This window comes from Pneumocystis jirovecii (assembly GCF_001477535.1).
Source record: "Pneumocystis jirovecii RU7 chromosome Unknown supercont1.8, whole genome shotgun sequence".
NCBI classification, from domain to species: domain Eukaryota; kingdom Fungi; phylum Ascomycota; class Pneumocystomycetes; order Pneumocystales; family Pneumocystaceae; genus Pneumocystis; species Pneumocystis jirovecii.
Window position 1 is genome coordinate 382904 of NW_017264782.1, and position 26143 is coordinate 409046.

At 31.3% G+C, this 26143-nt stretch overlaps 6 protein-coding genes and 1 non-coding gene across 7 annotated transcripts; 4 read left to right on the top strand and 3 right to left on the bottom strand.

Moving 5' to 3' along the window:
* Positions 1-410: 410 nt before the first annotated feature.
* Positions 411-8360, top strand: T551_02034 (uncharacterized protein; the record flags this gene model as incomplete). The annotated part of the gene is made up of 8 exons (XM_018374297.1): positions 411-3798; positions 3849-4279; positions 4320-5190; positions 5232-5371; positions 5428-7758; positions 7801-7915; positions 7956-8176; positions 8226-8360. 8 exons carry the CDS (start codon positions 411-413, stop codon positions 8358-8360), a joined length of 7632 nt encoding a protein of 2543 aa, XP_018229651.1.
* Positions 8361-8803: 443 nt separating this feature from the next.
* T551_02035 (uncharacterized protein) lies at positions 8804-9558 on the bottom strand (the record flags this gene model as incomplete). Its single annotated transcript, XM_018374298.1, has 3 exons — positions 8804-9161; positions 9205-9215; positions 9247-9558. 3 exons carry the CDS (start codon positions 9556-9558, stop codon positions 8804-8806), a joined length of 681 nt encoding a protein of 226 aa, XP_018229652.1.
* Positions 9559-10029: 471 nt separating this feature from the next.
* Positions 10030-14755, top strand: T551_02036 (transcription factor TFIIIC subunit TFC3; the record flags this gene model as incomplete). Its single annotated transcript, XM_018374299.1, has 13 exons — positions 10030-10084; positions 10235-10404; positions 10448-10585; positions 10633-10778; positions 10823-11390; positions 11434-11809; positions 11863-12237; positions 12281-12346; positions 12393-13918; positions 13970-14151; positions 14197-14365; positions 14413-14485; positions 14532-14755. The coding sequence occupies 13 exons, from the start codon at positions 10030-10032 to the stop codon at positions 14753-14755; spliced, it is 4068 nt and encodes a 1355-aa protein (XP_018229653.1).
* Positions 14756-15321: 566 nt separating this feature from the next.
* On the top strand, positions 15322-15670 carry T551_02037 (uncharacterized protein; the record flags this gene model as incomplete). Its single annotated transcript, XM_018374300.1, has 2 exons — positions 15322-15344; positions 15394-15670. The coding sequence occupies 2 exons, from the start codon at positions 15322-15324 to the stop codon at positions 15668-15670; spliced, it is 300 nt and encodes a 99-aa protein (XP_018229654.1).
* A 636-nt stretch (positions 15671-16306) lies between these two features.
* T551_02038 (uncharacterized protein) lies at positions 16307-17125 on the bottom strand (the record flags this gene model as incomplete). The annotated part of the gene is made up of 1 exon (XM_018374301.1): positions 16307-17125. The coding sequence occupies one exon, from the start codon at positions 17123-17125 to the stop codon at positions 16307-16309; it is 819 nt and encodes a 272-aa protein (XP_018229655.1).
* A 2895-nt stretch (positions 17126-20020) lies between these two features.
* On the bottom strand, positions 20021-20111 carry T551_05023. Its single transcript has one exon. It is a non-coding gene; the product is annotated as a tRNA-Ser (tRNA).
* Positions 20112-22521: 2410 nt separating this feature from the next.
* T551_02039 (uncharacterized protein) lies at positions 22522-26120 on the top strand (the record flags this gene model as incomplete). The annotated part of the gene is made up of 13 exons (XM_018374302.1): positions 22522-22600; positions 22639-22920; positions 22958-23070; positions 23111-23206; positions 23254-23666; positions 23707-23851; positions 23894-24481; positions 24526-24729; positions 24783-25142; positions 25188-25370; positions 25415-25597; positions 25642-25864; positions 25909-26120. 13 exons carry the CDS (start codon positions 22522-22524, stop codon positions 26118-26120), a joined length of 3081 nt encoding a protein of 1026 aa, XP_018229656.1.
* Positions 26121-26143: the final 23 nt, after the last annotated feature.

Genomic DNA, 26143 nt, shown 5'->3' on the forward strand with positions numbered 1-26143 from the left:
AGATACAATTTCATAGACCGAGTTTAAATAAAAAGACATGGATTAGTTTTTCCATTAATAAGGTTTCTATAAAAATTAATAAATTTAGCAAAAAGAATTTAGAAGAAAGTAAAAATAAAACATGCATAGTTTTTTTAAAAAAATATAAACAAAAATGTATTTGTTTCTTTTTAAAAATACTAACTTCTCACTTTTTTTTAAAAATTAACAGTTGGATTGACATTATACTTACTGATATTAAAGTTAATATTGAAGATTTCGGAATATTCTTTATAAGCATGTTTACTACGCGTTTTAACAACATTTATAATTATGAATTGTATTCTGAGATAAATAGTAATGATAAATTAAATCTTCTATTAAAAAAAAAAACATTTAGGATTATAAACATAGTAGATTCTATATTTTTCATGCCGAAAAATAAAACATCATCAGAACTAATAGATAGAATTTTTATTACTTTTCAAGGTTCATTAGGTTATCCTATAAAAGATATAAAATGTATTTTAGAATGCGGAAGAATTTTATTGAATCTCGATGAATTTAAATTTATGCATAGTCATGAATTAAACTATTTTATTAATCATTTTAATTTATTTAAGTTTATATTTAATAATCTTTTTAAAACAAAAAAAAATACTTTAGGGAAACCACTATTAGGATTAAATAAGCAATATATAATCAAAAAAAAACATAGGTTTAATATAATTGATGAAATACGGTTTCATGTTGCTAATCTAGAAATGAAAAAATCAATTTTGCCTTTTAGTCTCGAAAATTCTACTTTCTTTTTATTAAAATTAAAGGACATTGGGATAAACATAAAATATGCTGATCAAAACTCTGGTCTTTATACATATTTTTTTGAGAAAAAATCAATTTCTTATGAAATACTTGCATCATGCATTTCATTAACAGTAAGTATATATCATCAAAAAGTAATACCAAAAGAAGCAAATTTTATTTTAATACCTATGATTACTTTTACATGTAAAACTGCTATTAATCATTTAGTCGACAATAACATAATCACAAAAATACCCTATAGTATTGATATTATTGCAAATTCTGTTATTACTTCACCGTCAGTAAACTTTTATCATGAAAAATTGCTCTCAGTTATTTCATTGTTTGGATCTATGTATTCTACTCGTACATTAAAATTATCAAAACTTCAGTTATTTCAGAATTCTATTCTTAAATTAAACATGAATTTCTCTATTCATGATCCAATAATTCGGATATTAATTTCTTCTAAAAACTTTTACAAAAAATTAAAACATCAAGAAAATATAATGTTTATACTTATATTGTCTAATATATTTTTAAATATTCAAACTACAATATCTAACAAGGCATCTAATTTATCTTCTATTAATTTAGCTATTCTTTTTATTTCTCAGAAATTATACTATCAGTCTTTTAAAGAAAAATATAGTATTTTTACTATAGAAAATTTTACTTTTCGCCTCAAATTCGACTTATTTCCATTTAATAATGTTTCTATTGGAGCTTTTAATGAAAACATGTTTATTAATTTAAATAATATTGAAGCAATCCGATGTTTGAATAATGTGTTTTCAAATACTTTATTAAATATTAAATGCAATAATTTAAACAAAAAAAATACAAAAATAGAAAATACATCCTTTTTATGCAACTTTAATAAATTAAAAAAAATAGAATGTCGTGGATCAGAATTAAGTATTATTATTTCAGGAAACGACCCTGAAGTGAATTCTGATCATAAAGGAATTTTATTGAAAATAAACTCATGGGAAATAAGTTATTATTTCTCGGATATAAGTTTTAAAGAGTCACTTTTTTCCGAATACAAAGAAAAAAATCTATTAAGTTATAAACGAGAACATATTTTAAAAAACTCTATTTTTAATATAATTTCAAATTCAAATGGCATGTTATTGTTCAATGATTTCAAAATATTTGCAATACATTCAGAAAATATTTCAGATATAGAAGAACCAATCATAAAAATTAGAAAACTTAAACTAATATTCAATACTAAAATTAATAATGAAGATTTTTTATTATGCATTTCAACTGAGGCAGACCAAGTATATATGACTTATTCTTTACTTAAATATTATACAATTCTTCTTGCTATAAACATTTTAAAAAGAACATTTTTTCAGAATATTCAAAAAACTCTACAAAATCATAATTCTGAGAATAGTGCACAAATCAATAATTTTCCATGGGAATTTGTGTCAATACAAATCTATGTGTCATCACTAAAAATTAAAATCGAATTACCAGCTGAACAGTTTTTAATGCTTGATATATATGAAATAAAATTTTCATATGATAGAAACAAAACATTATTATGTGAAATCGAAAATACAATTTTTTATGTTCATAGTCCAGTTATTCAGAATTTCTGGGATAGATTTATCAATATTAATCAACTTATAATCTATTATGAATTGATCAAAACATGTTATGAGAATACACCTAAAATAACATTATCTATAGAAGCAATACGAATTCGTATTCCTCATAAATTTATTTTACATATGATGGTAGAAAATATACAGAATAATATAAAAAGTGCAAAGCACTTATATTATCATTTTTTCGCAAATACATCTAGTTATATTTCAATAGATCGGCCTGTTAAAGAAAAATTATTATGTAAAATTCAGTTAAAATCCAATATTATATCTTTCGAAATAGAAGATGATCCATTTGAAGCAAGACTTGGACTTATTTGGCGAATAGGATTAATTGAACAAAAGGCTCGAATTATGCGTGAGAAAACTTTTAATATTAAAACAGAAAAAATCAGAGATGACTCTGATTTATTAGATAACAATGATCAGAGCAAATTCGAAAGTGAGAATGAGTATTTTTTTGAAAGTTCATTTGATAAGCAAGAATTAAAACAATCATATTATAAAAAATATCCTATAAAAAATTTCGAAAATCTCCAAGAATTTTCTGAAAATAAGTTTTCAAACCTACCTTTTACAGCAGAACAAGCATATGAAAAACTTCAAAAATATAATTCACAATCATGGATTAGAAAATTTCAGAAAATAAATGATTTACAATCTTCTAAATCATATTCAATACGCCACAAACATTGGATATTAGATAGTACAAAATATTCTACAGCATCTCAAGAAAACATTTTACCTCTTCCTACTAGACCTCCTCTTTTAAGTGTACTATTTTTAAAAGTTGATCTTGTTTTTGATAAACCGTCATTTCCTATCGAAAATCTTCATCAATTTTTGCAAGATACAGGTAAAGGTTTACCTTTAGAAACCAAATTTCTTATTTTAATACCTTTTAATTTAAACTGGAAAATGACTGAAGCAAAAGTATATATTCGAGATTATCCCTTACCATTGGTTTATATTCCTAACTCAAATTCTCAGTCAGTAAACATTCCTACCTGGACACTTACGTCAAATTTAATAATTGCAGAACAATATCCTGAAAAAGAAGCAATTCGTGATGTAAATATTTGTATTATTCCTAGTAATACAGAAAAAAAGAGTTCTTCGTTTAATATAAAGGTTTCCAGGACAGTAACTCCTATCAAAATTTATGGTATTGTTGATGTTATTATAAATACTATACATCCTACTCAAATTACATGGGGCATGTCCTTGCAGCCTGCTATACAAGATATTATGCGTATATTTGCAACATTTTCAAGACGTCAGGAAGATCTTTATAAATTAAGTTTTTGGGATAAAATCAGATTGAATGTACATACATCTTTTAAATTCAAATGGAGAGGTGATGGTAATGTTTATTTAACATTAAAAGGTAAGTTTAAAGCTTATATTTCTATTTAATTAATCACTAGGTTTATTTAGGTTCTAGAGATCCATATCATATTACAGGTGATGGTGCTGGTTTTATAAAATGCTGGAAAGGAAATGTTCAATGGAATATTGGTTGTGATCCTGATTCTAGAAATTTTATGATAATAAACAGCGACGAATTTATATTAGCTATTCCTGATTTTACACAGCAAGCACGAGATCTTATGAATTGGTCTAATGCAATAATTTCTACATATGAAAATATATCTAATACATATCAAAATAATAATATACATTTTCAGAAAATTGTAATGAAATTAAAAGGGGGAGTGAAATGGACTGCGGGCTTAATGTTTGAGCAACACTGTAGCGATATGTGTCAAAAATGTAATGGAAAATATCAATGTAGAACATTTGATTTTAAACCTCACTATAAAGTTGTGTTAAAAGTTCCTGAACACTCGTCTTCAGAAATTACCAAGGTATATAAATATTTTGATTTTTTTAATCTGATTTTTTTAGAAATATGATGCTTTTGAAGGATTCCGAAGTCATTATATTCATGGCTCTTTATCTATTATTTGTCCTATAGATATATCTTCAGTAGCTTCTAAATCCGTTGATAGTTTTAAGAGTTATAATGCTATTCATTTAACACCGAAAGTATTCAAACATTTCTTTAATTGGTGGTCTCTTTTTAACGGAATAATGTCTTTTCCTCTTAAAATTGGAAAATTGTTTCCTCTTCCATATATATCAAAAAAGAAAATTGGCCATTGTTTAATGACATTTAAGTATAAATTAGAACTTTTACCGCTTTTTTTGAGTCATATATATAATTATAGGACAGATTTAGATTGGGTAGATAAAACATTTACTTCTATAGGCATAAAGAGTAGAATTAAACATTTTACTCTTGATATCCATCAGAAAAATGAAGAAAAAAATATATATCTCAAACAGCTGGATAAAATTAAGAAAAATAGAAATATAATTATAGATAAAGCTGCAATAAATTCAATTTCTACGGATTTAAGAGTAATTTTATCACGTTTTAATGAAATAAATACAGAAGATTTAAATGGATCTGGATTTAATTCTCAAAAAAGTTATGATTTTAAAATAGATTTTCAAAAAAATAATAAAAATCATTTTATTATAGATGATGATTTAAAATGGATAGATATAGACGATTTTATTGACTTAAATTTAGATATTCCAATAAAAGGTGGACCAGTTTTTCAAATTTTACCTCTTGCATATATTCCACAATTTAGTTATTTTCGTGAAACTAATAATTATTATAATAATTTGAATCCTAGAAATATTTACTTTTTACCAAAACATCAATCCGAAAGTCAAAACACACATTTTTGTTTAAACAAGAAAAAAGGTATCTTATTTAATTAAATATTATTTTATTAAATTTACAAGATCCATATAATATTCAATTTGAGCTTATTCAAAAACGGCAAACTGAAATCATGGAACAAGTGGATAAAAATAAAATTAAATTAAATTATATAGAGAATTTTGTTACAAAAAATTCCAAAGGTGCAATTTTAAAATCACAGGTATTTATATTTAATGAATTTATATTTAATGAATTACAACTAATTAATTAATCTAGTATGAAAAAATTGTTAAAGAGAATGCTACCTTGATTAATAAATATGATTTTATTAATAATATTTTACTACAAATAAAAACAGACCAAGATGGTAATTTAGAGACAAATGAAATGAATTTACCTATTAATAATTCTTTTATTTCATGTTGTGGTCACGAAAAATTTCAAATTATATCTGAAAAAACCATTCCTGAACAATTTGCTGATTTCGATAATCGTTTTTTTGTTCATAATATTCAATTAAAATGGTATAATTCTGTAAGGAATATTCTACTTGCCTATATACATCAAGTTACCCAAAGGAAAGGTTTTGTTTACTATATGTCCCAAAGGGCTGTAAAATTTATTACTAACCTTATTAAAGAACAAATAAAAATAGACTATAATTTATCTGTTATTGCAGATGAAGAAATTATTAATCAAGAGTTTGATGATCAAAAATTTGATGATCAAGAAATAGATCAATTGATTTATGATTTGATAAATAACGTTGATAATAATTTTACTATTAAAGATGAAAGAACTAATAAAAAATCATTAAGTTTAGACAATAATTCTGTTTTTTATGACGATTTTGATTATATTTTATCAAAAAATTATGAATGTCAACATAGCTATGTTTTTAAACTATTTGCTCCTCAAATACAACTACAAAGTGAGAAAAATACTCAAGCGATAGCAATTATGACAGCACAAAATATGCAATTAAAAGTGTTTTCCATAATGGACAAAAGTATGACTGACGATATAATAAATGGTCTTATACAACAAAAATATATTGTTAAAATGGATAATGCTCAAGTTTTTGTTTCTAAAAAAGAAAATTTTCTTGATAATTCAATTAATTTCTTTCATACAAATAGTTATGGTTCCGTTGAATCAAATTGGTCTCCATGGATACCTCTTGAATCCATTTATGATTTCACTAATACACCTATAGCATTTACACGTGTAGTAGATCAAACTTCTGCATCTTTTAAATTTATTAAGTATAATCGTCTTCGATTAAAAAAAAATAATAGCTTAAATTATAATGAAAAATATTTGTCTGAAAATTTTGTGATAGAATCACCTGAACAATATTTTAATAGCATATTTGTCGATTTTCCAAAAATTATTTTTACTGCAAACTCTGATCAATATTATATAATTTTTTTAATAGTTACAGATCTTTTAATATATACTGAGCCAACACAAAAAGAAAAATCTGAAAGATTGGAAAGATTAATGTTAGCTGCAGATTTTAGTGATTTAACTGGAACAGCTGAGATGGTTATTAATTTACAAGAAACAATAAGAAATTTAGAAGAAATGAGAATACAACATAGACTTTATTATGAAAATTATAATACAGAACATAGATTAGTTAAAGCTAAAATAGAGGCTGAATTACGTGATTGTGAAGATGAATTATTTTATTTAATGAAATCAATTGTTGCATCACAGAAACGTGAAGATAAGATTAATAAAAACGTCGCATATATGTCATGGTTTTTATCAGCATCTGAAATCGTTTGGCATAGTTTGTTAGAAAATAATAAACCATTCGTTGATTTTGGTCTTTCTAATGCTACATATCAACGCACTGACAATTTTGATGGCTCTAATTTTAATATTATAGAAATAGGGACGATTTTAGGTGTAAATTTGTTACCAAAAACAATTTTTCCAGATTTACTATCTCCTTATTTTACTGGACCAAAAAATATTTTACATGGAAGGAAAAAAAAAATGATAAGAATATATTGGCATATGCTAGATTCTATTGGTGGAATACCTGTAATGGATCACTTTGAAGTTAATCTTTTTCCTCTTAGTATAAAATTAGAACATGATACGGGAAAAAAAATATTTGAATATATTTTTCCTGATAGGAATACTATGAATTTTAATACAATGCAAGAAAAAACTCTTTCGAAAATGGATACTAATACAGATCGTTCAAGTGATGAAAATTGCTCAAAAACTCATACCTGGCATCCATTTTATAGTAATAGAAATAGTTCAGTTTCATTACTTATGAGTTCAATTAAATCACCTATAGAATCATTTTCATGTTTGTCAAAATTATCTCCTCAATCAATTAAATCTAATTCTAGTTTCCAATTATTTTATGATTCTGAAGATTTTCATAGAACAGAAGCTCTAAAGTCATTAAAAAATGATCTTCAAATAACTGATTTAAATACTTTTGAAAAAGTTGATAAAATTAATAATAAATCTTTTCCAAAAGCTGGTGAAGATTTAAATCAAATGGTTTTAAGAGCCAATAATAATATGACTCTTCTTTATGTAAAAGTTCCAAGTGTAGTACTTTGTTTAAGTTATAAAGTAATTTTACATTTATTTTTTAAAAAATACTAATAATACCAGGGGCCAAAAAAAAAAAATATAGAAGATCTTAATAATTTTGTTTTCTGTATACCTACAATTGAATATAGAAATAAAACATGGTCATATTTTGATCTAGCATTACATCTTAAAAAAGGTTTTTTTTCCTTTCTTTAATTTTTACTAATGTTTAATAGAAGTAGTTAGAGCTATTATAGGTCATACTGGGTCTTTAGTAAAAGACAAATTTATGCAGCATCGTTCTAGTCAAAAAATTTCTCAAATAGGATGTCAACATATACTATTTAAAAATATGCCTTTAAATTATAAAAATAAAAATGTTAAATTTGAAGAAACATTATCAGATACTGTAAAAAATAATAATTCACTTAAAAGAAATTATTTACATTTCGGTAATGTAAGTTCTAAAATATTCATTGATAGATATATTAATATATTATCTAAAGAAAAATTCATCTTGTTTTTTAAAGCAATCAATTCCTTCTGTAGCATATTTATCTAAATATAAAGATGAAACTGAAGAATTAGAAGAAAATAAACTTAAAAAAGCAAAAATGCTTTTGGGCAAATTTATTCGTTAATTTATAAAGTAGGGAACATACAGATGCTTTCCAAATACTTTGTTATTATTATTATTTATTACATAATATTAAAAGCATTAAATTCTATTTAAAATTCTTTTTATATTTATAACAAAAAATACCATATTCAAACATTTATTAATTTTGAATTAATTTTTATGATAAAATTGCACATAATTAAAAAATAATCATTATAATAATATAAATATTTAATTCTAGATGTAAAACTTTAAATAAATTTTAATGGTTCATACATTATTATTTTAAATTAAAAATTAATAAAACTACAACCAAAATAAATATTTTATTAGTATGAATGACGGCTTCAATTAACCTTAATTAAAGTGTCATGCTTTTAAAATTGTATTTTTTATAAAATACTTAATATTCATTTATATTATAATTTTTTAAAATGTGTTTAAAAATGAGTTTTTTAAAAAAAATTATTTTTTTTTTAAAAGAAAAATACTCATATTTGCAAGATAATTCGCTTGTTCATTTCCATGAATACCTTTATGGCCTACTACATGTTTTAATTTTGTGTATCCATTACGTTCTTTGATTAGCTTAAGAGCTTTTTTTAATAAATCTATATTTTTTACTGATTTTCCATCTATTCTTTTCCAATTATTATTCTCCCATTTTTTATACCACACAGTTAGTGCATTCACTGTATATTTTGAATCAGTATTTATTAAAATATTCTCATAATTAGATACAGATTCTATTGCACGTATAACAGCCATAATTTCTGCACGTTGATTTGTTTGTTTAAGACCAATAACACATTCTGATATATTTCTGATTTATTAATTAAAATAGTTTATACTCTCACGTTTAATACTTTCCTTTTATCTTCCATTCCAAAATAAACTCCAATTCCTACCATTGTTTTTTCAGTTCCATTATAATGAATAGAACCATCAGCATATATTTCTGTACAAGTATTTTCATTTTTTTTCAAGAATTCTTCTGATTTATTATTGGAAAGGTTTATTCCAATATCAGAATTATAATTCTTTTTAAATTTTAAAGTTGAATTTCCTATATTTTTATTTTTTTTAATAGAAATAAAATGTTTTTTGTAATTATTCAATAAAAAACTATAACACGAATATCCTGAAAACCAAAGATTACTTAATTTATACCAATTATCTCTTCCTTTTTTATTCGTTATAAGTATTTTACTTAATTGCATTTAAAAATTACTAAATTCAAAATTATGTTTAAATTTTACACTTTTTCATTTAAAACAAAAATCAATAAAAAATAAAATATTACCAAAATATGCATATTTTTTTTTTTCAAAAAATATTGTATAATATTTTTATTTGTAAAATTATTCTTAAATCTCTGTATTTTAAGAAATATAAAATATCTTGAATTTCTTAAAATTTAATTTAAATATTAAGTATTTAATGTTTTATAAATTTTAAATAAGATATTATTAATAAAGTTTATTTATTACATTTGATATTTTTTCGAAAGACAATCAAGGTAAATTTATGCTTATTTTTAAAAAAGGACCAAAGATATTTATAAAGTTTTTATTCAGTTAAAATTTTGATTTCATTATCTTCAAGAGAATGAACTCTTCTAAAAAAAGCTTTTTAAATGATTAAAACAATTAAATTTATTTTTTGAAAATAAATTTTTAATACATCTTATTATGGATGATCTTTTAGTTTATTCACTAGAACAAATAGCTTTCGAAGGAAATGAAGGTATATTTCTTTTTTATTTTCAAAAAAAAATTAATTTTAATATTCTAAAAATATTTAATTATCTTATAAATATATTTATTTCTATTATATAAAATTTAAGATTTCTTTTAAAAAACTCTAACATTTTAATACAGTATTTAATTTTGGTAGGCTGTAACCTCTCTAGACTTTGGGAAATTGTAGAGAATTTTTATTCTATTTATTATAATTCTTCTTATTCTATTGATGATGACTTTAAATGTTATTTTTGGAATTTTTTTGTTTTTCTGCCAGACTTGATACTTAATGAAGTTGATAATGAATCTACTGTTTCAAATTTGGTAAAGAGATATTATAGCTTTATAAGTTTTTTGAATTATTTAGATATTAAACCCTATCAAAACAAAGGAAGCTGATTTAGAATTAATAAAAAAGCGTTATGGTGACCGCATAAGATTAACTGTAGTACCAGAAAAGCAGTTTTCAGCTATTACAGGTAAAGAACTTGATGAGGAGAATAAGGTTATTTTTTCCAAAAAAAATTATGCTATTTTTTTAAAATTTAATAGCATATTATGAGACATTTTGATATACTTTCTATGATATTCAAACATAAAGAAAAAGGAATTAATCAAGTTGATCTTGTTAAACAGTTAAATATTGATCCTCGTAGTTTACCTTCTCGTATAAATCCGTTAATTGAAAAAGGACTTGTGTTTGTTTATTTTTTCTATTAGAATATCTTTTTAATATTTTTAGTGTAAAATCTCCCATTATTATTTCTAAAGCTCAAACATTTTTGTTGATTCATACACGGTTTGCTGTTGATCCTTTAAAAAAATATCAAAATGATTTTCAAGATTCACAAAATGCAGATGATATCGTAGATATAAATCATTTAAGAACATGTGTTACAGATATACTTTCTAAATCTGAAAATAATGTTATGCGGTTTGTCGATCTTAAGCGTTTTTGTAAAATTAATAATCAATTATTTCATCGTGGATTTTCTAAACAAATAAGATCTATGGAACAGTTGGGGTTTGTAGAAAGGTGCAGAGTTGTAAATAATAAAGGATACTCTAAATGCGTAAAATTAATCAAGCCTTATAATACTGATTTTGTAAAACGGGAAAATCAAACGGATATATTTAATCAAGAGGATGATAATAGTTCAGACAAAGATGATATTTGTGATAAAAAAGAAAATGAAAGTTTTCCAGAATTAATAAAATTTACGCCTGTTACAATTTCACGTGATTTAACATTAGAATTTATTCTTTTTCAAGAAATAAAGAATAGTGGTAAGGAAGGGATTCTTGGACCTGTAATTACTTTTCTTATTATGAGCCATCTAATTTAGTAAATAGAATCTTAAGAAACAGATCATAGGTGATCAATGGTCAAAGCCACTTCAATTGATTTTGGACAAATTGTCGGTAGTTCCAGAAAAATCATTAAATCAGAATAGTGTACAGCCAGAGCATCTATCTTATTTTTCAATTTATAAAGAACAAGAATTTGTTGGTCGAGTAAATCAATATCGTTATTTATCATCTTTGAATTATCAGACTTTTTGTTTTGAAAACAAGATAGTCAATACAATAAAGCTCTCTGATTCAGTTGTAATATTTCCTAAATATAATGAATCTAAATTTTATTCGTATGATCAAAATCCTAACATTCCTGATAAAAATATTAAAACTAAATCTATAAAAATAGGGCGACCTAAAAAACAATCTAATGGTTAGTTGTGTTTTTAAAATTTATTAAAAGCATTTATTTTAATACAATTATAGTTAAGAGCTGTGAAGAAAAAAGTCAATTTTTTCAAAATTCTACTAAAGATAATGTATCCTGTGATACCGGAGAATTTGATTCTATAAAAAAAGAAACGGAAAAACCAGTTGATTTTAATTCTATGGATTTAGAATTAAATCATAAAAGAACAAGTTTTGAAGAAATCTGCGAAGAAATGTCACCTTGTAAAAAATTAAAAAAAGCCTCTAAACTTTCAACTAGGACTATTTTTACAAGGTCTTTTGCTAATCTAAATATTTCTACTCCATTAAATAACTTTGACACTTCATGTTTTAGGCCGGAAATAGATAATCAATTATCGGACTTTCCAGTTCCTAAAATGCCAGAAAAGCTTTCTTTTCAAAAATATACAAGTAAAATAGTTATTTTTCTTGGGTTTTTAATTATTTAATATAGATGAAAATTCCTCTAAAGAAAATTCGAATAATAAAATTTTTGAAAAAAAAGATTCTACTTCTAAAGGTGATATTTTTCATATTATTGATAATATATTATTAATCTATAAAAGATATAAATCCGTTCTTAGATTTATTTAATAATTCTGTTCCAGAAAAAAAATCTAATATCAATGAAGGAAAAACAGAAGCATTAGCGTTAAAACATGAACCACGAACAAGTCTTGCTTATGTTCGTAGACAAAATTTAATATTAGAAATACTTGATGAAAATGGCGGGATTTTGCAAGGCGGAAAACACTTAAATGAACAGTATAATATTGCATCTAGAAATAAGGCATATTCATCTTCAGAACATGAAATTGATCGTAAAACAATGGAAAGAACTCTTGAATCTTTGAAGAGAATGGGAAAAATTCATCATATTTGTGTAGCTCATACAAGTGCTAAAGGTACTAAAAATGTATTTTGGATTGTTGCAGATGCGAAATATGATATTGATGGGGTCGAAATTAATAATTTTAAAAATAAGATTTTGGAAGAACGTTCAATGAAAATTCAGACATATAAACCTTTGCCGTTAAAAATTGAAAATGTACATGTTAATCATCCTATAAAGTTGAGAAAGAAACAAGTTTTATTAACAGATAATGAACTTCCTAAATATCCGGAATTAAATAATATTGAACGTAAACGTGTTTCAGCAAAACTTGCGCAGCGAGAACAAGAATTAATATTTCAAAATATATCTACAGTTGTTAATCAAACAGTTCCTTCTATTGTTTTTGAAGCAAAAACACCTTTTATTCATACTTTTATCAATAATGGTAAAATGGTTTTAGAGAAAAAGGCATTGGATCTAAAAACAAAACCAAAACTCAAGCTTAACAATAAGCCATTATCTCTTCGTAGGAAATTTTTGAATCGTAATACCGCTGATGCTTTTCCACTTGTTGGGAGACAATGTTTGTTAAATAAAACTGATTCATCTGATAAAATTGATGAAACAGATGGCCATGAAAAAGTTTATAGGAACATCCCAATACGTAGAAAAAACAATTTTACATCTAATGATGATGATATTTTAATTAGAGCGATTTTTCTTAGTAAGTGGGCATATGGTGGAAACGCTGGACTTATTGATTGGGAACTTATTAAAAAAGTTTTACCTCATCATTCTGAAATAGCAATTAAATCACGTTTTAGTACACTTCGTTCAAAAAATTATATTAAAGAGATTGCTAACTTTTTTGCAACTTCATGGCTGTCACATTATCAAAATGCATTAGAGAATGAAATCTTACCTCCTATTTCCTCTATATCAAATGGTTTAGATATATTAAAATTTATAGAGTATTCCAGGACTCTTGATATTTTAGAGTATGTATATGAATTATTCTTTATTAAAGCTAAATTGAAAAGAAGTTATGATAATATCGATCTTCCTAATAGTGTTGAAGAAATAAATGCGAATTATACTATTGAAATTGTAAATAGAAGAGAGGATTTACGAAATAGTTTTTTCGATACATCTCTTTCTTTAAATGCTAGAGAAATTATATTATATGGAACTGCGTTTTCTTGTTGTAGTGCTAATGAAGGCTTTCAATGTGAAAGCGAAGTTAAATCTTTAATAAAGGTATATAATAGCGTGATTTTGAAAAAAATTGCTAAATATATATTAATCTAGTCAATACTTATAACTCCGGAAGAAAATTATGATGCTAAAGTGGCCAAAAAATTATTAGAACCATACGAAGAAAATCATGTAGAATCGGTATTACAGGAATTAATCCAAGATAAAATTATTGTGCGATCAAAATCCGAATTAAATAGAATCTTGCCGGGAAGGAATTACAGATTTTCTGATAAGTAATAAATATACTCTGTTACATGATTACAATCTAAAATATTAAGATTTTTACTTACCTTTAAATCATGTTTTCCCGAATCTTTGTTTTTTCAAGCTTTTGAATTTTATACACTAATTACGCAAGAATTTCAAAAAAACAATACATTCGCATTGTCTGAATTTATTAACAGTGGATCTATGGCATGTATATTGGATCTTGCTGCTCACCATTACGTTAGTAAAGAAATAACAGTTTCTCAAAGACTGATTGTTTATTGTAGATTCAACTTTCTATAGAAAATGCAGTAGACGTTTTTTCCGATAGTATTCATCAATATAGTACTCAAAATTGGGGTTTGTTTTTCCATGATATATTATGTTATTATTAATAATGTAAAAGAGGATTATAGTATAAATTTTTCTGTTGCTGTACAACTAAAAGATATTTCATATGTATCGCTTGACAAGTCTATAAAATATGAGAACTCTTTAAAACGTTGTATTTGGGTAGACATTTCAGGAAACATGCTAAAAAACGTTTATGATCAATATCTTCAAACTATATTAACTCTAATTATACAACGGCCTGGGATAGACCTAGTGAAAACATACTTAAATGTTTAAAAGTAAATGGCTTACTCTTACTAGGATGAAATAGTATCCATTCTTTACCCTGCTGTGAGTGTCGAAGAAATAAAATTCATTCTTTCCTGTTTAACGCCAAACATTGTAAATATCTGTCATGGGGCTTTACATGCAAGGGAATTGTACTATAAAAGCATAGTATAAATAATAAATTCTTATTGAGACTATACAATTGTTAATGAAATATCTATTTTGACCCCACGATAGCCTTGCCTATCTGGGCTTAGACTCTTTTATATAAATCCTGTTATAATAATAGTGTTTGTTGATAATACTTATTTTTATTGTTTTGTTTATGTTTATAAAACACAATCTCACAATGCATGTTTCTTAAGAAAAAAATGCTATTGTTCTTTAGTACGATAACGCTAAAAAACAACGCTAAAAATAACGCTAAAATTCTGATTGCGACAATCGATACTCGAATCTAACAAACCTGCTTTTTAATATTCTAATTAACTCTCCTAAAAATACAACAATGGGCGGCTTTGTCGGCAGATCTTATTCAAAAATTGCCTGCATTATCCGCAGACTCAAATATAAGTATGCCCCCTCGTCCCTCTGTAAGGTCAATTAAATTGCAAATTATTCTACTTCAATAATTTGAAATATTTAAGCACTACTCAGTATCAACCTCTGAAAACTATGACTTCTCAAGCAGTTCAAGCAATTAATTCAAATGGGTTCTTCTTACCCACTATTGAAGACAAGATTATTGATGGCCGTCCTCTTAACGACACCGAGAGAAGAGGTGCTGAGTTTAACGTGACATACCCATGCCATTCAGAGTCTCTGCTGACCCGCTACAGTGCGTTATCACTTAAGCGTCTGAGGACGCTGCAGTCTGGGACCAACCTTGGTCTGTCTCTACTGACAACTGCCATTACATACTGACAGCTGTCACTGTATTTTTATGTATTTTTAGACATGTATATAGCTCGTTGTATATTGCTTGTGTATGTGTATATTAGATGTATATTATTCGCTGTACAGTGCTCGCCGTGCGCCTCTTGTGTCCGCCGTGGCCGCCCACCTGCACGTGGCCGCACGTGATACCGTCTCCCCGCACACCCCTCCCCGCGTCCACACCTAACCCTGACATCTGCTGACATTCGAAGATCCTAACCCTAACCATCACGACCTAACCTTACCCCCAACCCTAATCATCACTCGTGCAGCCCTCGCTTGCATGACTCAACCCGTCTGATACCCCCACCCTAACCCTAACCCTGTCCATTCCCCGTCACTGCCCTAACCCTAACTTAACCCTGATGACCCTGCTACCAACCCTGCTAATGCCAGTCCAACCCTAACCCTCCGGCCCACACCTTTGCATTGCGCCTTTCCTTTGGCTTTCCCCTTCCGGTTACTTCCGTGTTTGCACTCTCCAACCCGGCACACCCTGCACGTGATCTTCTGCACGTGTGCACGTGCACACGTGCCTTGCACCGCTAGGCGCCCCCGTCTCCCACTGACACGCTCTCCGCCCTCTCAAGCGTGTACATGAGTAGCCGCAGCCTCCTCGTGATCTCACCCACCAATGCCCCTGCCTCCCACTGCTCCAGCCGCCCCATCCATAGCTGCGCTGCGCCCCTCAGTGGGGCAATCCACCTCTTCTTCGCCCTCTCGATGCTCTCCCTTCTCTCCCTCGGCCGCATCCCCATCTGCCCCGTTACCCTCTTCTCCGATGACCACCCTGCCTATGCCTACCTTGTTCCCCCTCTGCAGAAATATATACAGGTTCAGCGCCTGCATTGCAAACTCTGTTTCCTCCATAAACGCCTCGATTTCTACCAATGCCTCTGCCGCTCCTGCCCGGAAGACCTTTTCCGCTACGAATGCCTGTGCCCACCTCATAAACTCTTCGTCCTCTCCACGCCGCTCAATCTCCCCCTTGAGCACCCGTAGAGCTACCACTCTCCTCCCCGCCCTTCCATATGCGGAACACTCTAATTCGCCTGCTTCGCTTGTTCCGCCCGCATTGCGCGCGTCTATCGCCCTCTCGATGTACTCTGTCAGCGTATCTTCTTTGTGCAGCCTCAGTGCGCCGCAGAGCACTCTGAACGACGCCTCCCGCACTGGTCGCTCGCCCCAGACGGCGATCTCTGAGAACGCCTCTATGTATGTGAGGAACTGCTCCTTCTTCACGGCACGTGCATCTGCCACCTCGCCAACCATCCGTTGCCCTAGAAACACGCACGCGTCAACGACCGACGCGTCCAGCGCGCCTCTGCGCGCACTGAGCGCCGCGCGTGCCGCCGCCGCAACTGCGCCCATGTGCGCCTCTAACGCCTCAAAAAGCCCCGCGTCCTGTTGTGCGCTCAGCAACACCACTGCGCCCACCCGCATCTTTGCCTGCGCTCCTGCCGCCTCCTCCCAGAGGCTTTCCCAGTGCGCAGGTACGCAGTGCTCCGCCACCCACGCTCTGCCGAACTCCGCGAGGCGAGGGCCGACCGCGTCGACCGCGTCCGCGAGCAGACGCGCTGTCTGCCGCGCCCACGCGTCTGCGCTGCCACGCGACGCGTCGCGACGCGCTGACCACGTGCTCCTACGCGCTCCAAAGAGCGCCTCAGCTGCTCTGCACGCGAACCCGCGGACCAACGCCCTCACGATCTCTGCGTCTCCGCCGCCCAGCTCGCCTGTGCGAGAACGCAGAAACGCCTCAAGCACCGTGTATATGCTGCTGGCGGTGTGCTCTGTCTCGGGCGTGCTCCACCTGCTCTCTGCGCCATACACGCTGTGCATCAACGCAGTGGCGGCTGCGCCGAGTGCGCCCGCATACTCTGCCACGAGACGCATGCGGTGCCCAGCGCGTGCAAGCGCAGCCTCGCTGCACTCGCTCAACACGCAGAGCCGCGCGCTCCACGCAGCCCAGCAGGTCTCTGTCTCTGTGTGTATGGTGCAGCGAAGCAGCGCCAGTGCCTCGTGCAGACGCAGCAGCACCTCCTTTGGGCGGCCGACGCGTGCACAGACGCGCAGCACGCGTGCCGCGGCGTCCGCAACACAGTGCAGATGCGTCTGCACGCGCGGGAGGATCTCCCATGCGGCGTCGGAAGCGTCGTGCAGAGAGTCTGTGTATGCGCGATCGAGTGCAGTAGCAAGCGCGTCGAGCAGGGCGCTCTGTGTAGCAGCACTTTGGAGGGCAAGCGTGTCAAACCATACAGTGAGTGCCGCAGCACTGCCCAGCACCGCCGGCAGCACGTCTGGGCCGCACTGCATGCTGTGCATACTGCTGTCGCGGGTGTGCGCAGTGTGGCGTATACGTACATGTGTACAATGTGTACAGTGTATAATGCACGCATAGCATATGCAGCGCACAGCATATATGCTGTGCATACGCGTGCGCTGTGCGTTTGCACTATGCATATCTATGCTATATTATGCATGCAGTGCGCTGTGCATTATGTATGCTGTATAATACTATACTATAGACTGTGTATACCGTGATGTTATATACATTGTGTTACATTGTGTATATGTGATGCTACGCAGAGTGTATGCTAGTATGTGTACAGTGCAGTGTATGCACAGCATGCAACGCATTAACGCATACATAGCGCATATAGCATATATGGTCAAAGTATCAGCAGAGTGTATACAATGTGGGTACACTGCGCATACACTGTGCATATACGATGCGTATACTATGTATGTGTATACAGTGTATAATATAATGTATAGACAGTATGTGCGACGTATATGCATAGCATGTGCATAGTATATGTGTGCGGCGTATGTGCAGTGCGCATACCTGCACGCACTGCGTATACAACGCGGTGTATGTGCACACTGCATACACAGCGCATGCAGCATATACAATACATATAGCATATGGTCGGCAGTGTGCATATAATGCGTCTACACTGTGTATATATAATGCGTGTATGTGTACGCTGTGCATATACTATGTATACGCTGTGTATAAGGTGCGCATACACTGACGTACGCTGCACCGCATGTATCTACACATACGCCGCACATTAGATTCTACATATACAGTATGCGTTGTATGCTATACACAGTATGTATGTATGTTGTATGTTCAGTGTATGCACAGCGCCTGTTGTGCAATGTATGCATGCAACACAGTGCACACAACGCATAGCATACAACGCACTGCATGCAATGTATAGCGCACACATTGCATAGTATGCGGTATTACTTTAGACTATACATATATGCTGCATACAAACGCATGTATAGCGCTGTATGTGCGTTGTGTCGCACAGTATACACGTTGCGTCGCATTCTATACACACTCTATGCGTAGTGTATACACAGTGTGTATTGCGTGTATGCATTGTACGCAGCTATGTATGCAGCTGTGCCTGACGCGCATACAGTGTGCATATACTCTGCATATAGTGCATACAGTGCGCATATAACATGTGTACAGTGCTATACATACGTTTCTATGCAGTGTATATGCAAAGCATATGCACAATGTATGCACGTTATGTCACACTATATGTGCAGTGCATATGACATAGTGCGGTGTATACAAAGTATATGCAGTATATATGCGTTATGTATGCGTCGTATATACGTGTATATGCACTGTATATGCACTGTACACGCGTTATATGCATACTCTGCTGATTGTATATGTATATATGCTATTTATGCTGTATGCGTATATATTATCTATGCTATCTATGCGTACGGCGTATACAGTGTGCCCGTGTACAACATAATGTATACAGCATATCAGCATAGTATGGATATACAGTGGTGCATAATATAGTATGCACTGCTAAAGTTCATTGTATGCTAGCATAATGTAGTGTGTGTCTAAAGTGTATACAGACAAGGCATAGTAGAATGTGTAGTGCAAGGCACGGAATAGTACTAGTTAGAGTGCAGTGTCTGTACAGCTGTGCTGTGGTGTGCAGTGGCAAAAGGGTGCATACAGTATTACATGCAGTGTTAGGGTGCCTCTGCGAATGCATTATGTGTACATAGGCGTGCATATAGACACGCATAAACATGCATAGAGCTAATACAGGTCGGGTTAGCGTATATGTGTGCCAAGAGTGTGCTTAAGCGGGTGTATGCATGCAGTGGGTATGCATTCATGTTGAGCGTATGTTGGGGTTAGGGTTAAGTGGAGGATATACAGAGATAGATATATAGATATATAGAGATAGATGGAGACAGATAAGTATAGATAGATAGACATAGAGTAGATGTATATAAAACAAAAAACCATGTCAAGGTTAGGCTGAGGTAAAGAGCAAAACGTAGCGACAACGGCAGGATTCGAACCTACGCACGGAAACCGTAAGAGATAATTAGACATTCTAATCTCTCCCCTTAACCACTCGGGCACGTTGCCTAATTTATCAGAGCACCACAGATATGGTATAAGTAAGGCAGAGGATAGTCTATACAATATAATGTATACATATATCGATAGCATACATAGCATAGACAGTATGTGTAGTGCATAGAGTATATACAGTGTATATACAGCATAGTGATGTATAGTGGCTATATAATAGAAGTGAGTCTGTAATAAATGGCACTAAGTGGGAATAGGTGTATGCAGTGTACCATACATATGGCTGTACCGCATAGTGTGTACGTTGTCTTGTATGCGCTGTATGTATGTGTAGACTGTATACAGCGCACACAGTGTATGTATAATGTATATATAGTATATACCAGCTGCATGCTTATTAGATGCGTCGTATACACGTAGTGTATGTAGAGTACATAGGGCATACAAGCAGTCACACACCATACAGTGTGCACATTATATGCACAGTGTATGTGCAGTGTATGCGTTGTATATACACAATATATGCTCAATATATACATAACATATAACGTGTATCTATAACATGTCTGTAGTATGTCTATAGTGTACGTATAACGTATGTATAGCATATATGTATAGCATATATGTATAGTATCTATCTACAGTTTATGTACGGTCTAACTATAGTATACATATAGTCTATGTATAATATACGTAGAATATCTCTATAGTGTATGTGTACTGTGTATTATATAGACACTATATATACATATGTATAGGCATTGCACATTGTGCACACTATGCATACTTTATGCATTCTATGCACATTATACACACTATATATTCTGCATTGTATGCACTGTATGCACTGTATGTATATTATATACATTACATTATACACTACATTATACACTGCATTATACACTAGACTGTATACTATAAACCACATGTACTATGTATACACTCTGTGCAACATATGTGCGTTGTACGGACCATGTATACAGTATATACGCGGAATATAGACTATATGCACTGTATATGCATGTGTATATAGTGTATATATGTTACATACATAGTATATGCTGTATATGCTGTATATGTTATGTATGTGCAGTCTGTATGGCCTATACATGTTTTATGTATATACCTGTGTATCCTGAACAATATATACACTATATGTAGGCTCATACACATCTTATATACCTTAGATATGCTTTACACTGCCTTATATATTTTATACATATTGCATGTACTTTATGTGGAGTGTATGTACTGTATATGTGTGTATTATACACTTTGTATGCCCTCATACTATGGTACACATTCTATTCATATCTTACGCTACTGTATACATTATATGTCGCTATATTCATTATATATACGCATTATATATACTATATGTATTATATATCTATCATATGTATTATGTATGTACTTTTATGTACAACATACATTTTATATACGGAGTATATCTGGAATATATCCGTTAAACCTATGCATAACAACTGTATATATATTATACTATATATGTTTTATGTATATTATGCACGGCATATACAGTATATATAGTATATATTATATATACTTTATGTATTGGATGTGTTGTATATATTGTTATATGTATTATATACACCGTATTTACAGTACATATAGTTTCAATATAACAGTATACGCTTAATGATAGGGTTATGATTAGGTTTAGGTATGAAAGAGTTAGGGTTAGGCGAAGCAGAGTTCAGAATTGACAGTTAAGACAGAGTTAAGAAAGTTAAGGAGGGAACTGAAACAAAGTTAAGATAGAATTTAAAATTAAGGATAAGACAGAGCTTAAAGCTGAAATAAAAGTTAAAATAAAGCTAAAGCTGAAGTAAAGTTAGGGTTAAAATAAGACTAAGACAGAGATAAAGTTAAACTAAGCTTAGTGTAAGCAAAAGTTAAATAAAAATTAAGAAAAACTTGGAAAAAGTTAAAAAAGATTAAGAAAAAGTTAAACACTGGCTAAACACAGATTAAGCAAGCATCGATTGAGTTAACCTGGTTAATTGAATTAACAGGTAGTTGTTGCCAGTTATTAACAGTTGTTAGTAATTATTAGCAGCTGGTTGTTAAGTAAAGTTAACTGTTATTTTTTGTCAAATATACGTGGAATTGGTATTAGCTTTAACTTTGTTAAACCGGAGCTGAACAGGTGTTTTTTCTTATTGACAAGTTGGATTAAATCCAAATTGGCGTTAAATTGGTACTTAAAAGGTGTTGGAGAAGTGCTAGTAGCCGTTAAACGGAGGTTAAACAAGTGTTAATTATTATCAAGTAGAGGTCAATTAGAACTAAAATCAAATTAAACAAGTGTTAAATAGGAATTAGTCCTTTTGTTAAATTAAGGTTAAACTGTTATTAAATTAAAGATAATATATTAAATTAAGGCTAAGGTGGTATTAAATTGAAGCTAAACTGAAACCAAGGCGAAATCCTGCTTATAGAAGCAATGGAGATAATGGAAAGAGAGAATGGCATACGGCGGTCGCAGCGTGTGCCACAACAACGCAAAATGTTTTCTGGACTGCGTAGGCATACCTGCAGAGGTGCATTACTGACGACATAGAGACTGGAGAAGAGCTTGACATGGCTGCAAGCACAGGAACTGAAACAGAATCCAATAGAGACTCTACAGATGAAGCAGCCGGAACAGGTGATGAATATATCGATGATACCGTACATACAGGCATAATACGTGCACGTGCAAACCATGCAAGCCGTGTAGGTCGTACAAATCGTTCTGAACATGCAGCACGTTCAGGACATGGAAAGATAGCACATAAGCAGTCTGCACCACACAGAGATCAAACAGATAAAGGTCATGGAGATACTGGAGACTCACTATTTGGTAGGTTAAAGGCCAATGGATATTTCTAAAATATCAGAAGCATTGACAGATCGTGAAACGTCTGTAGAAGTACACGTACAGGATTGGATTTCGAGATATGAAAAGAATGAAGGCACCGCCATGCTGGAACTTATTAATGGAATCTTGCGGGTAGGTATAGCATAAAGACGAGGTAGCGTGACCATGTCAGTGCAGTGGGAGTGAGCAAAAGATTGAGGCAGACCAAATAGCAGACGAGGATGGAGCAGCAGATACTCTCTGGGAGATTCAAGAGGCGTCGAAAAAAGTATGTATTTTGGAGGTGGATACAGAGGTTTTGACAAGTATGAAAAGGAAATAAAACGAGACTACCCGATTATTTCAAAGACGAGTAGATATAAGGGGTTTAAGAAAGAGATAAATGAGTTTTGGGAGTGTTTAGTTAAAGAGATGGCACAACGGGAACATCTTTTTAATCGACCAGAATTTATCGGACAATTGCAGATATGGGTAGTAGCAATGTCAAGCAGTACGTTGCGATCGTTCAGGCATACGAGCACAGTGATCAGTCTAGCAATGGTGACAGGGTTTTGTGAGGTGATTAACTGTCTTGAGAGAGAAGAAGTGGCAGCAAACAAGCAGTACGAGGGGGAAAAAAAGAAAAAATACATAAATGAGGAACGTATGACAGTAATTGAAGGAAAAATTTCGGCATTGGAGCAGAAGATAGGGTTTGTTAAGGCTGCGATGAATGATTTCTTTGATAGGTAAGAAAAAAATAAGGAAAAAAAAGGCTAATAGATGGAGTGTTTTTGTCCATCGATATCGGGATGTGGATCCCAGGATTCGGAGTGATTGTATTCATGCACTTGGACTTTGGATGGTAAAATTGCCCAGTATATTTTTCGACGGTACATATCTTCGATATATGGGATGGGTTCTTTCGGATATTGTATTTTTGTTGTTAAGCATACTTGAAATTAATAAAGCTTAGAGTCCATTAACTCGGTTGGAGGTTGTCAAGGCGTTGACAAAGTTTTATTCGAACAGCGAGTTTATCGCAGGATTACGGCATTTTACGGAAAGATTTAAACCCAGGCTGATTGAAATGGGACTTTGTGAAGCGGATCCCGGCATTCGATGCTCGTCTGTCGCTTTATTAAATGCAGTACGACTTTGTGGGTTTTTGGAAGATGATGAAATTGATTTGATATGTACTCTTCTTTTTGACGTTGATTCCAAAATAAGAAAAAAGGCGTGTCCTTTTTTCCTTTCTAAGGTGGATGAGGTGTTTGAAACTAAAGTGCAGGAAATAAACAGTTCAGTGGCAAAACAGGGAAAAAATATCCAAAATGGTATTATGGAACTTGATAAAATAATGTGGGTAAAGTATAAAACAATTGCAGAGCTTTTGGTTCGGTTAGATGAAACGGCAGATCATATTAATTCCGTTAATAAGGAAAATCTAGTCCATAAGAAGCATGGTAGTGGTGAATACCTTGACATTATTTTAGAATCGAAATTTGAAAATAGAATGCATTTGCTTTTAATGACAATATGTCCGGAAGTAGAGGAATTAAAGGTATTAATGATTGCGTTTGATTTTGGAATTTTAAATCATTCTAGAATTGGGAATTATTGTCAGAATATTTATTATATGATCATATGGTAGTTTCTTCAGAGTCCGGTTCACCTAAAGGACCTAAATATAAATTTTATCAAGTATGTGCACCAACTGGAAAAGAAGAAGTAGTACTTTTAGAAATTCTTTATGTTTGTGTTTATATGGATATTATTTCGCCGAATTATGATATAAAATCTAAAAAAAGGGTAAGTATACCTTTACTTATTGTTATTAATAGTGGTTTTAATTGATTCTGTAGTTATCATTGTATGTTGAAGAACATGAAGAAAGTATTTCGCGAGCTCTTCTTGAAATGGTTCCATCGTTGTTAAAAAAGTATAACTCTTTGACAGATGGCATAGTGTCTATTTTGCGTTTGGAGCAATTAATGAAATTAAATGTTTATCAACAGTTTCGCCAAAATAAGACATATGAAAATCTACTTAATTTAATTGGGAAACAATTTACGAAGCATCCTAATAATTCAATAATGAAAGAAGCAGCTTCATCTTTGCTTAAAGCTCAAGAATATGATGAACTCGCTTCAATTACTCAGGGAAAAATTTTAGAAATTCAAGAAGAAGTAGTTAATGAATTGAAAAATATTAGACTAAATAGAGTACACGTTATATGAAAAAGTGAAAATTTTTGTTGATTTTTCTAGAATTTAAAGACAGCTCATTTATCAAATAAAATAATCGAAAATCTTACCATTACACTTAAACGATTGGATTATATATCCTCGATCTCTGATTGCATACAAATTTTTGAGACTGAATCGTTTAGTGTTTTTTCTGTTTTATTCGAAATTATTGAAAGAGAGGTTTCGTCTAGTAATGAATTAGAAGTATATTGTTTTATCATTTTTTTATTAGATTTATGGTTATATAGATGGTTATTAGTTCTTTAAGAACATTGAAATGGTTATATATCTGGAGAGTAAAGCATTTTATAGATTGTCAAAACGATATACCTTACAAAGAGTTCAATACGATAATCGCAGATCGTGAAGAACTTTTTGATAAACTTTATTTAATTATACAAGATAGAAAACACTATAAAATTAGATACCATGTAAGTTTTTTCCAAATTTTTTTAAAATAATTAATAATAAAAAGGCTGTATTTTTATTAATAGATCTCTACATAGTTTTCTCAAATTTTAGAAAAATAAATACAACACAAATATTTGATGAAAGTATTTTTATTATACCCGAAAAGGCTCAAGATATTATAATATTAACACTTAATTGTTATATAAAGCAGTATACTAAATTTAATGAATGTAAAGATGTAAAACTTTTAATTGATGAGGAATCTGATCAAGAATTCATGGATGATAGTAAATAAAAATATATACGATGTCTTGTCTTTTAACTACATTAGATGATGAAAAAACGGCTTTGATTCTAGAAAGATATATGTGCGAGATTGCAGGAAAAGTAGTATTAGCAATTTTAAGTGGTGCAATGGACAAAAAACATATTTCATATCTTATGGAAAATAAGGGTAAATTGGGATTAAGTTATAATCATGTAATAGCTGAACTTGATTCATTAAAGAAAAGTAGAGAAATTGCTGATGATCAAAATTTATAGTCATTGTTTGCATAGATTATATT